The 14765-nt window shown below is 43.2% G+C and overlaps 1 protein-coding gene across 7 annotated transcripts in view; it reads right to left on the bottom strand.

The window, feature by feature from the left end:
• The window catches only part of LOC132137591 (potassium channel subfamily T member 1-like), a 101546-nt gene extending 87039 nt beyond the window's left edge, over positions 1-14507 (bottom strand). For 3 of the 7 annotated variants that reach the window (XR_009431978.1, XR_009431972.1, XR_009431984.1), the window contains exons 1-3: positions 13985-14507; positions 9498-9543; positions 8963-9130 (exon numbers count right to left, since the gene is read on the bottom strand). Coding sequence is in view for 4 of the 7 variants with exons in the window: in XM_059547610.1 (XP_059403593.1) it covers positions 8963-9130; positions 9498-9543; positions 13985-14015 (245 nt within the window). In the remaining 3 variants the exon portion in view is untranslated. The remainder of the gene's footprint in view (positions 1-8962; positions 9131-9497; positions 9544-13984) is intronic. The other 4 variants (XM_059547607.1, XM_059547611.1, XM_059547610.1 and 1 more) reach the window with 3 other exon arrangements.
• Positions 14508-14765: the final 258 nt, after the last annotated feature.

Genomic DNA, 14765 nt, shown 5'->3' with positions numbered 1-14765 from the left:
TCAGATCTAACGGTGCCTTGAGTTAACCTGTTGCTCTGCTCTCTGTCCAGCCCTGCTGGTGCTGACGAGTACTCTGGACAGTGACCATACCCGCCACCTGAGATAATCTTGAAAGAGGAGAGGAGGTCCGCTAAACGCCAATCTCCGCACACAGCCCGAGCGCCGGCCCATTTATCGACGATAGCCCTATGTTTGCTGATTCACGTAAAGACTTTGTGTTTACCTTTCGGGTACCGGCTCATCGGCTGCTTCTGTTGGTTTTACCGAAGGCTTGTTTTTTGCAATGCTACTCAATTAAAGAAGTTTCCTTTTGCATAATCGCTCTTGGGTCCTCATCTTTCCACATCACAGAATAATCAAGCCAAGAATGGACCCAGCGAGCGCAAACCCGATTCAGACTGCTGTTGAGCTGCAAGGAGCCATGCTCGGAAGACATGACACGGAGCTAGTCACTGCTCGGCACGCGGTTGATTCCCTGGCCGTCCAGCTCTCGGATTTGTCCACGCAGGTTCACCAGCTTAAGGCGGGCTCTCCTGCTTCCAGGGGGTTGGAATCTCCAGAGCCCAGAGCCAGTGAGCCCTCACAGTGTCGGTCGTTTCTCACCCAGTGTGAACTTGTCTTCTCTCTCCAGCCAGTGACCTACGCTAGAGAGCGAGCTCGGGTCGCTTACGTCATCTCGCTCCTGACTGGACGTGCCCGCGAGTGGGGAACTGCTGCTTGGGAGGCTGAGGTCGAGTACATCGCAAGCTTTGACTACTTCAAGGAGGAGATGATTCGGGTATTTGACCGTTCGGCCCATGGAGAAGAGGCGTCTCGCATCTTGCCCACTCTTCATCAGGGCAGACGCTCAGTCGTTGATTATTCCATTGAGTTTCGCACCCTCTCGACCACTTGTGGGTGGAATGAGCCGGCGCTCGTGGCAGTTTTCCTTGAGGGACTCAGTTCCAGCATCAAGGACGAGGTCCTTGCCCATGATCTGCCGACTCGCCTCGACCTCCTCATTGATCTGGCCATATGTACAGAGAAGAGGTTTGATCTCCGCCGCCGCTCTAGGGTCATGGATTTCCCCGCTCGCTCCGCTGCCGCACCTGTCTCTTCTCCCCAACCCACTCAGCCTGAACCAGAGCCCATGCAGTTAGGTGGACTGCGCATTTCTGCCAAGGAGAGGGAACGTCGCATCATTCATCGTCTCTGCATGTATTGTGGCGCAGCCAACCACTTCGTGGCAACCTGTCCAGTAAAAGCAAGCGCTCGTCAGTAGGTGAGGGATTACTGGCGAGCGCTACTTCTATCTCTCCTTCAAGGTCGTGCACTTCCGTTCCTGTTATCCTGCAGTGGTCTGGTTCGTCAGTTTCTTGTAATGCCTTAATAGACTCTGGGGCTGAGGGGAATTTCCTAGACGAGTCCTGGGCCCGCAAGCAGGGTATTCCTTTGAGGAAACGTGAGGAGGTTACTCCTCTTGTTGCCCTAGATGGTAGTTCACTACCCAGGGTTCATCTTCAGTCTGCTCCCTTATTTCTCACTGTCTCTGGTAATCACCACGAAACCCTTTCCTTTTTAGTTTTTCGTTCCCCCTTTGCCCCTTTAGTTCTAGGACACCCCTGGCTTGTTAAACACAACCCTCACATTAACTGGTCTAATAATAACATCCTCTCTTGGAACCTGTCTTGGCATGTCAAATGTTTATTGTCTGCTAATCCCCCTGTTTCCTCTGTGTCTGTGTTTCAGGAGGAGCCAGGCGATTTGACCGGGGTGCCGGAGGAATATCATGACTTGAGGGCGGTTTTCAGTCGCTCACGGGCCACTTCTCTCCCACCTCACCGGCCGTACGATTGTAGTATAGAACTTTTACCCGGGACCACGCCCCCTCGCGGTAGATTGTTCTCCTTGTCCGCGCCCGAACGTAAGGCGTTAGAGGACTATCTGTCCGAGTCTCTTAACGCCGGTACCATTGTCCCTTCCTCCTCGCCAGCTGGTGCGGGTTTTTTCTTTGTTGAGAAGAAAGATATTGTATTGATTATCGTGGGCTTAATGACGTGACCGTTAAGAATCGATACCCCCTACCGCTCATGTCATCCGCTTTTGATTTGCTTCAGGGAGCTAGATTTTTCACTAAATTGGATCTTCGTAATGCGTATCATCTCATTCGTATTAGGGAGGGGGATGAATGGAAGACTGCGTTTAATACACCGTTAGGGCACTTCGAATATCGGGTGCTTCCGTTCGGACTCGTGAACGCCCCAGCTGTATTCCAGACGTTAATCAAAGACGTTCTAAGAGATATGCTCAATATCTTTGTTTTCGTGTATCTTGACGATATATTGATTTTTTCTCCGTCTCTCGGGGTACACATACAGCATGTGCGTCGAGTCCTTCAACGCCTCCTTGAGAATCGCCTGTTTGTAAAGGCTAAGAAATGTACTTTTCACGCGCCCTCCGTCACCTTCCTCGGTTCCGTGATCTCCATTGATGGCGTTAGTATGGACCCTGCGAAGGTTCGGGCGGTTTCTGATTGGCCAATCCCTGACTCTCGTGTCGCGCTCCAGCGGTTTTTGGGTTTTTCGAATTTTTATCAACGTTTTATACGTAACTTCAGTCAAGTAGCGGCTCCCCTTACAGCTTTAACATCTGTCAAGTCATATTTTAAGTGGTCAGAGTCCGCTCAGAAGGCATTTGATCACTTAAAATCTCTTTTTACCTCGGCTCCTATTCTCGTGACCCCTGATAGCTCTAAACAATTCACTGTTGAAGTCGACGCGTCAGAGGTGGGAGTGGGAGCCATCCTCTCCCAACGCTCGTCCGACAATAAGTTGCACCCCTGTGCTTTTTTTTCCCACCGTCTCTCGCCTGCGGAGCGCAACTATGACGTAGGCAATCGTGAGCATTATCTCTCCTCTGTCTCGCTAATAGATTCACACCTGTTCTCTCTTTTCCCTAATCATCCTGGCTATTTCTTGTTCCCTGTGTTTGTGCTCTCTGCTTGATTATTTCGTTTGCTGTACATGCAGAAGCTTCACAATCATCTCGTTCCTGTCCTGTCCTGTCCTGTCCTGTGCTGTCCTGTCGTGTCGGATCCTACATCAGGTCAGATCTAACGGTGCCTTGAGTTAACCTGTTGCTCTGCTCTCTGTCCAGCCCTGCTGGTGCTGACGAGTACTCTGGACAGTGACCATACCCGCCACCTGAGATAATCTTGAAAGAGGAGAGGAGGTCCGCTAAACGCCAATCTCCGCACACAGCCCGAGCGCCGGCCCGTTTATCGACGATAGCCCTCTGTTTGCTGATTCACGTAAAGACTTTGTGTTTACCTTTTGGGTACCGGCTCATCGGCTGCTTTTGTTGGTTTTACCGAAGGCTTGTTTTTTGCAACACTACTCAATTAAAGAAGTTTCCTTTTGCATAATCGCTCTTGGGTCCTCATCTTTCCACATCACAAGCATGATCAATAAAAGTTAATACTACCTGAGAAACAATTATTTTACTAACATGACAAACAATTAATGGAATGATAATGTAAACGCAAGCAACCATATATTTTATTAACAATATGATCAATATGGGGCTCAAAAGTGAGTTCAGGGTCAATCCAAAGACAAAGATATTTAAATGAATCAACAGACTCATGAAGTCAACCATCATCAGCTGTATGGGGAATGAAAGCACAACAGCTACTTGCTGAATTTGTTTCAATGCAGTGTCTATATATAAATCAGAATTTCTGTCAATAAAGATGTATTGCTATAATTGTCAGATTTGCCAATGCAGGACTAAATAAGTATATATATATACAGTATATAAATTTAAATGTGATTTCTTTAAAAAACTAACAAAAAAACCTTCTTAAATTTAAAAGTTCTTAATCTTAAATTAGATTATATATATATATATATATATATACGTATATATACAGTATATATATATATATATATATATATATATATATATATACACACATACATAAATACAATGAAATATATTTCAGTGTTAAATTTTTTTTTTCAAAGATAAAGATAACTAGAGTATGTTTTAATTTAAGTTTTTCTACTTCAAATTTTTATGTCACTTGCACGTTTCTTTTAAATTTACCAGCAATCTTGAATGAAAACAGTGTACAGACATAAAAGCATCTGTAGGAACACTCAACTATATTTTGTAAAGAGACTGTTTAGACTAGTGCATCACTTTTGCTGCTGTCGGTGAGGATACAACAGCTTTCACTGACACAACCGCAAAAAGGCAAGATTGATGTGATTGGCTGCAGCTAAGTCACTTCTGACTTTCTGATGAATCTGACAAACCACTGATGATGCTCTGTACTGTCATTTTGGCATGAGAAAATGTCCTGTCCTCTTCAACTCCCACACAGTATATAGGTGCATAATTACATTCATAACATGAGAAAGGCAGAAAGTAAAATGGAGGCAACAGTGATGCAGCTGAGTGAGAGAGAGAGAGAGAGAGAGAGAGAGAGAGAGAGAGAGAGCACAATAGTTTGAGAAATGGACCTCCGAGTAACCTTTCAGATAATCACAGGACATACACACAAACAGCCTTTATCTATGGTTCAGAACAAATGCACTTTCCCATACACAATTTCATAATTGAAATGACAGCAGCATGTGGAGTTTCCCGACATTATACTACGCAAAGGCCCATCCCATCTATTGGCCTTTGACTTAAGCACACACAAACACACACTCTATAATCTCCGATGAAAAACCTCTCTTTTGCACAAACAGCATGCATTTCATAATTTTCCTGCCTACTAGTTGCATTTCTGTCCCTTTTACGATAGTAATTCATAAAATTGAAATGACACAGCCAGTCATTCTCACAATTTTAATATATATATATATATTTTTTTTGTTTACATTTACATTATGGCTACTTACCAAATCAAAAAATACTGGCATGAATTATTCAATTACTTGTGGGGACTGAGTTTCCAGAATGAGTGGCTTTTTAATATTCATATAAAATGTGTTGTCCTGGACTGCACATATCTGCGATAGAGGCATGTAAGATAACACATAATCAAATGGTTACAAATCACAATAATTTATTATACCTTTAATTTAATTTTTTAATTGGCGTTGTTTTAAGATAATTTTTTATTTTTTTATCCAGCAAGGATGCAATAAATTGGCTTTTACATTGTTACAAAATAGTTCTATTTCAAATAAATGCTTTTCTTTTAAACTTTCTATTCATCAAATAATCCAGAAAAATAAGTATAACACTTTCCACAAAAATTTATAAGAATAAGAAGGATCATGTGACACTGAAGACTAGAGTAATGACTAAAATAGAGTAATGCTGAAAGAAATTAGATGATATAATTACATATATTTACAAAATATATTCAAAAAGAAAAGATATTTTTTATTTAATAATTGCAGCCTTGGAGAGCACATGTATTTGTATTTACAGTATTTTATTGTAAGAAATTACTCCTTAGTCCTGGCAATTTGTCCAATGTAAAATCAAGTGCATCTTCACAGATGACGTTAGTGAAAGAAGTCATCAGTGATAAAATGAGGCCATTATTACAGCACTCACACAGCAGGATATTGCTCTCTGTATGCTTCATTTCTAAAAGAGCTTGAGTCACAGTTGAGATTTAGTGTGATGATAAATAATGTATTGTCCTTGTTATATTGGCCTGGCCTGGAAAGAGACAAACTTAGAAAACGGAAAGATTTGAAGGTTAGTAGTCTCCCCTGAGATTTATGGGCCAATAACAACCTGCCAGAGAGGGCTTAAATATTAGTGTGTAATAATTGCCATAAGCATTGCAAGGCAAATAAACAAACCAGTAAATCTTATAAATTTGACTACCTGCTTTAGCTAGCAGACATACGCAAAATAGTAGAAGAAGAACAAAAACAGATGGATTGAAAATAAACCGATCAATTATTTGTGTCTTATGCCACAGCAGGATAATAGAGCACAAATTTCACTCACCAGTAGGAAAACCAATACTGTAGCAATAAGGAATACACCAAGAAACCCGCAGTAGACTGTGAGCAGTCATGATGTCTGTTATTGTTATCTAAATGATGCAGAATTTTTTTTTATTTCTTGTGTAAACCCCTTGAAAAGAAACATTAAAAAGAAACAGAAATCCCACTCAAAGCCCAAGGATGATAAAGTTTTCTTGAAAAATGTAAAGGTTTCCCTGAATTTCACCTCTGTGTTTTTCTGTAAGCATGATCAGAGACAACAGCTCAGAGCTATTTAAATAAGCTACAATGGCTCTCTTATACCAAGGTCTTGACTGTACTGTATGTCACAGCCTTGAATCCAACACAAAGCGTTGAGTCATTGAGCAAGACGCAGAAGAAACATTTGCAGTGTTTTCTTCAGCCCTGCATTTCAGCCTCTATGTAACTTCAGCACCACAGTGAAGGACAGCTCCCCATAACCCAAACAAACACACTCAACCTTATTCCTACACAAGCACAACCTTTACAGTCATACATAAATGATTTATATATATATATATATATATATATATATATATACACTTGCTGTATTTCTCACAGCAAGTGTAATGGCGGATGCCCAAATCTACTATAATTTTATAAATAATACCGTTTTTGTGTCATGGAATTTCGAATTAACTTCGTTAACTTTGTTTCGAATTAGACATCTAGTCTAGTTGAAAATATGTTTTCGATGATTTTGGAGATGTGAGCACGAGGGCATCAGCAGCTGTTCAGAGCTCATGAACCCACCGAGAGCAGCCTTACCTCAGCCAGTTCCTCTGGAATTTGCCGCTGGCTCTGATCTCTATAGTGGTTAAACATGGGATAACTAATTTTGGGGAAATCTAACAGGCAATCTTTGGTCTCAGTAACCTATTATTTGTTCCAGAGCAAATAGATATGGCTGAGGGCAAAGTCTATATCTTATATAACTTTAATGCTGTATATCAGAGAGCTGTCTATGAACTTTTGACTGAATTGCCTAGCAACTTTTATGATGGCTGTTGTAGCAACTCACTCAACGCTTCTTCATTACTAATTATGTTTTCTAAATTAGTAACAGAGGCTAGGGCTCAGCTGTTAAACTGTGAAATTAAGATTTGGATTTGTGGTGGAAGGAAGTAGTTCCGTACAAAAGAGGGAATTTAAAAGGCACTCTGTTGTTATTTTCTTTGCTTGTTTACACACTTGTGCTGTCAAACTGTTGTATAAATGCAATATCAATTGTAGTTCTGCGTTATGGCTGTATATCAGCATGCTGTGATTACCTATGACCAAATCACAGCAGTGCTGATATTCAGTTATATTGCACAGTAACTTGCGTGATAATGCTCATATATATATATATATATACATATATTGTGACGAGTCAGCTGCCTCCTCCCTGATTGTCACCGGCACCCCGTCCTAAATTGCCGCCCTTCACCGGGCTCCCGACTGGAGTGGGTGTGTGAGAGGAGGGGCGCTGGACGAGTCAGGGCTGGCGGCGTGTGATGGGGCACACCTGAAGGAAATGGAGCCTCATCACCGCCGCTGTTTAAAAGCCCAACGCGCCTCTCGTCGGGAGACCGGTCTCTTCCCTGAGCATGCACACTGGTGTCCTCGTGGGTCCAGGAAGGGTGCGTCGAGGGACTCCCGCGCCACTGGAGATGTGAGCTGCCGGACCCGCGATCCGGATGGGAACCGCACCTGTTTACACGGCCGACAGGCCAGGATGCCGGGCCATCCATCCTCTATCAGCGCCGCGGCCAACGAGAGTGATAGAGGAAGCCGCCGCCCCTCGCGCCCGGACCAAAGAGGGGAGCGCGTGCGGCCGCCGGACTCCGCCCCTTACCTGGACCCTTCCTCCATGAACACTGCCCGACCTACACAAACCCCGCAGCATGACGAGGACACCAGATTCCCTGTTTATTTTGGACACTCTTCCCCTTTGGCAATTTTTATCCCCTGTTTTATTTGATTTCTGTTAATAAAAGCCTCTCCGAGGCCTGACGCCACGCCCACTGTGTCTGTCTTGTGCTCCTCCCGTCACAGTGGTGGAGAATGTGGGCAGGGCGGAGCCTAGACAGCGCAGTTGGGAACCATCTGGTGATGTCACTCCCTCTCGCTTCCAAATGTTCGTGAGAACGCGGACTGGGACGGAGGAAAACCGGGGACAGCCTCCCAGCCACAAAAGGGGTAAGTGACTTCTCTGTTATTGTCATTTTACCCTGCGGTTGGTTGAGCCTGTCACTAAAACCCGGTTTCTCTGTCCCTGTTCCGGTGCGCTGCGAGAGGGAGGACTGCCCGGAGAGGAATCTCCGCCCACTCCGACCGTTTGGAGCCTGGTTGAGGATGGTAGCACTCTTCCCCATTGGCCACTTTTATCCCCTGTTTTATTTGATTTCTGTTAATAAAAGCCTCTCCGAGGCCTGACGCCACGCCCACTGTGTCTGTCTTGTGCTCCTCCCATCACAATATATATATATATATGTATATATATATATATCACATGTACATAAACAGTTTGGCATGTTGCATTTTATGTATGATATTATATAGCAGTTCGTTTTGGTCCACTGATTTGATCAGTCCAATAGTTTGATTGTATGGATGCTCAGGTGGTACTAAAATGCTTAATTATGAAACAGCTTCTGAAATGTGACTGTACGTTCTTAGAAATACCCCAAATAAAATCCAAAGATATAAAGAAACTTTTATGGAATAGAAACATTCCATGTGTGTTCATGGAACTGCAGATGCCAATAAATAACCTTTATAGAGTGTATAGGTCAAATGAGTTATTTATTTTTTTCCCTTTTTACAGTGCAGCAATGTATTTATATCAAGTATTCAGCTCTTAATTAAAAACCAGTGAAAAAAACCTTTAAGAGGACTGCAGAGCCAGTGTATATTTGGTTCTTATCAATGCTTTATGAATTCTTCAAGTACACCTCCTTAGAGTGACTGGCTGAGGACACACAGTATGAAGTTACCTGTCATCATTCTGAAAAGATTGATCCCCAAGCAGCAGATCTCGAAAGCGGTATCGTGGAGGTAGAGGAGGGACCTCTGAGTCCACATCGGCCATTTTCAGGGTGGAAATGTCCAGAATAACACCAGTATTACTGCTGTTTTTCCTCTGAACAGTCTCCATAGGCAACCTGAAGAAACAGACGGAAATCTTAGAGTAAATATAATCATGTAACTTGCATTGTGCATGTAAACATAATATTCATTTATACTGCCAGGACTACAGCTACGCACTTGTAAGAGTGTTTAAAATAGTCTGCATGTTCAGCATAACTAGAAGTCTACACTGAAAAAAAAGGTGTAGAAACCATTTTCAATCAGAAATTGGTAGTAAATTTCACAATTAAACAGAGACAGCAGGTAACACTGAATTAAATGTGAAATTTAATAGAAAAGCATAAAAGTTGTAATAGTTTCCTTTAAAATGTGCTCCAATAATGTTTTATTTACAACTTCAAAATACAAATTTACAGTGCATGTTTGCAAGGTTTGGTTTACCTGTCAGCAGCAGTGGATGAGCATCGTGGCGGAGTCATGCTTGGATCTGACAATATATAGAGAAAGGGGAAGCATTACTGCTAAATGTTATGGTCACATGCATGAAAAACACCAATAATGCAGGCATATAAAAATAATCCATGCTGTTATAGATTAATGCAGGGTTACATAAATATCACATTACGGTAGGCTCATACTCATCTGTCCTGTACCTGTATGAATAACTTCTAAGCTGGAAAGCTTTAACAGTCTCTATCTAACAGTTATCCAATAACAAGGCATTTTTCACAGATAGTTCACCAGTACTCTTGGTCATAATTATACACTTGGGGAACTACAATCCACAGATTGATGTTCACCTTTTATGTCATTCTTGTCACATATTGTACACTGAAAACTATCATCTAGAATGTTCCCTGTATGGTTTCTATTAGCATGAGTGTGTAATGACAGAAGTGAGCGACTGCATTAGTGTGCAGATCGCTGATGATGAGTGGGTGGAGGGTGATTTGGTTGGCCAAGGGGTACAATGATGTACAGTACATGAAACTCAGACTAAAATGTGCCTTTGCTCAAGGATTATACGGTGCCCAGACGTTAATAAAACGGACTCTGTTGAGGATGTAAAAAAGGGGTATTCCTATGGGGGAAAATGGCACAGACACACACACACACAAAAATGCATGTGTGCACTTGCATATAAAATTCAACAGGAAACCAAATAAAGAGACTTCATATAGTAACATTTAAAAATTGGTTTCATGAATAAAAACACAGTTTAAGATATTTTAGATTTAGTCCGAGAGCTTTCAGTCCCTCCATTGAAACTGTGTGCACGGTCTACTGTCCATGTTCAGAAAGGTAAGAAAAACATCAAAGTAGTCCATGTGACATCAGAGGGTCAGTTAGAATTTTTTGAAGCATCGAAAATACATTTTGGTCCAAAAATAGCAAAAACTATGAATTTATTCAGCATTGTCTTTTCTTCCATGTCTGTTGTGAGAGAGTTCAAAACACAACAGTGTAGTGATATCTGGTTCGCGAATTAATCATTTGATGTAACCGGATCTTCTTGAACCAGTTCACCAAATCAAACTGAATCGTTTGAAACGGTTCGCGTCTCCAATAAACATTATTCCGCAAATGACTTAAGCTGTTAACTTTTTTAATGTGGCTGACACTCCCTCTGAGTTAAAACAAACCAATATCCCGGAGTAATTCATGTACTCAAACAGTTCACAGTTGACCTAATAACTTCATTTGCGATGATTGCCCTTGATTCAAGCCTTCGGTTTACCTGGGCTCATAACATTATCACAGAACGTCTAAGGTTACGTATGTAACCCTGGTTCCTCGAAGGAACGAGACGCTGCGTCGAGAACATTTGGGGAACGCGTCCAGCGTGATGTCTCTGAATAATGTGTATAATCAGTCCAAAGGAAGGGCGAGACATCATAGGCGGGTGAAACAGAGACCAGGAAGCATAAAAGCATGAGTGGCGAAGCCGGTAATCAGCCTCAAAGGATGAAGCAAGCGCCAGCCAGAGATGCCGGAAGTGTGGCACTGCGACGCAGCGTCTCGTTCCTTTTCAGGAACTCGAGCTGCGTCGAGAACGTTTGGGGAACGAGAATGCCCACGCCGCCAGACTTTCAAATCTCTGCCTAGTGTGGAAGAGCACAGCTAAAGCAAGAGAAGGAGAAGGAGCCTGACAGAAATCGGGGACAACCCGTCCAATGGCCAAACTTCAGAAGGAAGAGGGGAGAGGGGAGATCAGAGGACTCAAAGGCTTAGGATAGCATCCTGATCACCGCTTAGCATAAGCTTCTTCTGGCCTCAGCGCATCACTGACTGGCCACCGAGAGAGGCGTGGTAGGCTGCCATGTAGACCTTCAGGGTGGAGTGGGTCAACCCTGCGGAGAGCCTGCAGGAACTCCAGCACTGTACCATCCGGGCAGTTAACTGGGTCAAGCTGGCGGTCTTCGCACCAAGAAGTGAAAAGTAGCGGAAGTCGTGGCCTAATGGTTAGAGAGTCGGACTTCCAATCGAAAGGTTGTGAGTTCGAGTCCCGGGCCGGCAGGAATTGTGGGTGGGGGGAGTGCATGTACAGTTCTCTCTCCACCTTCAATACCACGACTTAGGTGCCCTTGAGCAAGGCATTGAACCCCCAACTGCTCCCCGGGCGCCGCAGCATAAATGGCTGCCCACTGCTCTGGGTGTGTGCTCACAGTGTGTGTGTGTGTGTTCACTGCTCTGTGTGTGTGCATTTCGGATGGGTTAAATGCAGAGCACAAATTCTGAGTATGGGTCACCATACTTGGCTGAATGTCACGTCACTTTCACTTTCACTCACTTTCACTTTCAAAGCTTCCACTTCAAGGCATAAAGTTTCCCCATTGAGGGAGCTCTGGATGGGAGAACGGTCTTACAACATCGGTTGAGAGACCAGAACCTAAGAGTTGTGCCTCCTCAGAGACCACACCTACAGCCTCTAAGCTCCATGCGGGGGCGCACCCTCCGCCTGCGAGAGGAGATCTCTCCTGACGGGAACCTCCCATGGAGTGCCGTCAAAAAGAGAAATCAGGCCCAGGAACCATTATATATATATTTCTTTTTTTTTATTTTATGCTACTCAGTAACACAAACAACATCAATCTCCTCAGAGAAAGATGAATGCTGCAGCGAGCTCTGCCTCCGAGGACGAAGAAACCGCAGTGCGGGTTTCAAAGCCTCGAGAACGAGCTCTAGATCTAATGAACATGGGTGGAGATAGGACGAGCCGTCTCTAACCCATTCGCCAGATCATGTGCGATTCCTGCGAACGCATTCGCCGCCATGCCTCAGCCCCAGCGCGACCGCAACCGCAAGATCGCATGCACGGATACACTCCTCAGAGCGTGCCCGGCGAGAGAGTATGCAGCAGCAGCAGCGAGCTGTCTCAGAGGGCGAAGAAACCACAGAGCTGGTTTCCAAGCCTCGAGAACGAGCTCTAGATCTAGTAAACACGGGTGGAGATAGGACGAGCCGTCTCCAACCCGTTCGCCAGATCATGTGCGATTCCCGCTATCGCGGTCGCCACCGTGCCTCAGCCCCACCGCGACCGCGACCACAAGATCGCATGCACGGACACACTCCTCGGAGCAAACGCGGGCTTCCAACACACGAGCTGCATGTGTCCCTACCTTTTTTTTTTTTTTTGGCAGGGAAAACACACAGCCTGAACGCTGCCTGCTCTCGCCCAAAACTTCTCTTGATTGAAGCTTTGACAATGGACTTTATCAGTGGACAAACGACACTAAATAAGACTCACAAACAGATGAATGACACACACACACAGAGCGCTTGCTGAAGACACAGTTCTTGACTCGAGAACAAGTCAATCTTTTGTTCGTTATCTGGCTCGGCTTGGTGTTCATCTTCAGTTCTCTCTTCACACCAGTTCAGTCAGTGTACTGTTTGAGTAAATGAATTACTCCGGGATATTGGTTTGTTTTAACTCAGAGGGAGTGTCAGCCACATTGAAAAAGTTAACAGCTTAAATAATTTGTAGATTAATGGTTATTAGAGGCGAGAACTGTTTCAAACGATTCAGTTCGATTAGGTGAACTGGTTCAATAAGATCCGGTTACATCGAGTGATTCATTCACGAACCAGATATCACAAACTGCTGTGTTTTGAACTCTCTTACAACAGACACGGAAGAGAAGACAATGCTGAATAAAGTCATAGTTCTTTCTATTTTTGGACCAAAATGTATTTTCGATGCTTCAAAAAATTCTAACTGACCTTCTGATGTCACATGGACTACTTTGATGATGTTTTTATTACCTTTCTGGACATGGACAGTATACCGTGCACACAGTTTCAATGGAGGGACTGAGAGCTCTCGAACTAAATCTAAAATATCTTAAACTGTGTTCGAAGATGAACGGAGGTCTCACAGGTTTGAAACGACATGAGGGGGAGTTATTAATGACAATTTTGATTATTGGGTGAACTAACCCTTTAACTGATTACTGGTTGTTTGCTAACTGGCACTATTTGGTGGAGCTATTCAGTATTCACAGGTAACTAATTTAATGCATTGTTTGAATAATTACTCACTCTTTATGTAACAGCAATTTATTGTCAAGTGAGAAATGCATAGCTCATTAAATCAGACAACTCAAAAACAAAAGTCAAATGCATATAATGTAAATAATTTGCATATAAAAACAACATTGCTTCAATAACTAAATTACTATTACCATCAACAAAAATAATAATAACTTTTGTTATTGATGTTATGCACAATGCTCAAATTAAATAAAAAAATAAAAAGCCATTCTAATCAGAAGTGTTACTGTTTTTGTATTTTTCCATTAGCACATCTACAGCATTAATACTTATGCCCATAAGCAAAGCAGTTTTCACCAAACATTATGATAAATGTAGAAAGAACCAAACACGAACAAGAATTAGTCATTTGTGGGATGACATGATGTCCTCACCTGCCCGAGACTGGCTGCGCGGTCCCATCATTGTAAATAACCGTGTTACTGGCGACCCAAACGCCGCACATTTTTTACAAAAGCCACTGCGAAGTGTCCGTGAAGGACTTCCGATTGTAATGTCCTGATAGATTCGTCCTCCGTGGACACTTGCATTAAAGGGGCGGATAACGACCCTGATTAAACCCTCCTCTTACAGAAGAGGACCGCTGGCCGCAATAGGCTTCTCAGTTCCTTCAACATCTCGGATTCTGTTTGTCGCGTGCAATTCAACTTTGCTTCCTTGAGATACTGGTGATGTTGGTTATTAATTAAATAATGATAATGTGATGTCCTCATCCAAATCAGGCTATTTGTATCCAGTGAGCCCAAAGCCTACATTCACGAGAAGAAAACGGCAACTGCTGCGCGTCAGAAGAGATGTAGAGCAGCAGGGAAATGTTTGTTTGAGACGCTGTCACCTAAGTCATCCGTGCAGCCTCTCTTCTCTCTCCTTCAAAGCTTACATCGCCATCTCCTGGACCACCTGAAACCCCCGACAGCACGGACATCACTAAAGAGACAGCTACACCTGTACGATTCAAATCAAATTAAACCATACACCACTAACATTCCCATCGACGTCAATCATACTATGCTGTGTGTTTTCTTACAATCAGCAGCTAACCAATTAAAATCAAGACCTTGGTCATTAACTTTTAGGTGTAATACGTTTCATTGGCTAATTTAATTTCAGCCATATACAAAGGCAAGGAACTCATTCTCTTTCCCATAAAACCAC

This window comes from Carassius carassius, chromosome 4 (assembly GCF_963082965.1).
Source record: "Carassius carassius chromosome 4, fCarCar2.1, whole genome shotgun sequence".
In the NCBI taxonomy this organism is placed as follows: Eukaryota; Metazoa; Chordata; class Actinopteri; order Cypriniformes; family Cyprinidae; genus Carassius; species Carassius carassius.
This window is presented reverse-complemented; position numbering and strand designations above follow the sequence as displayed.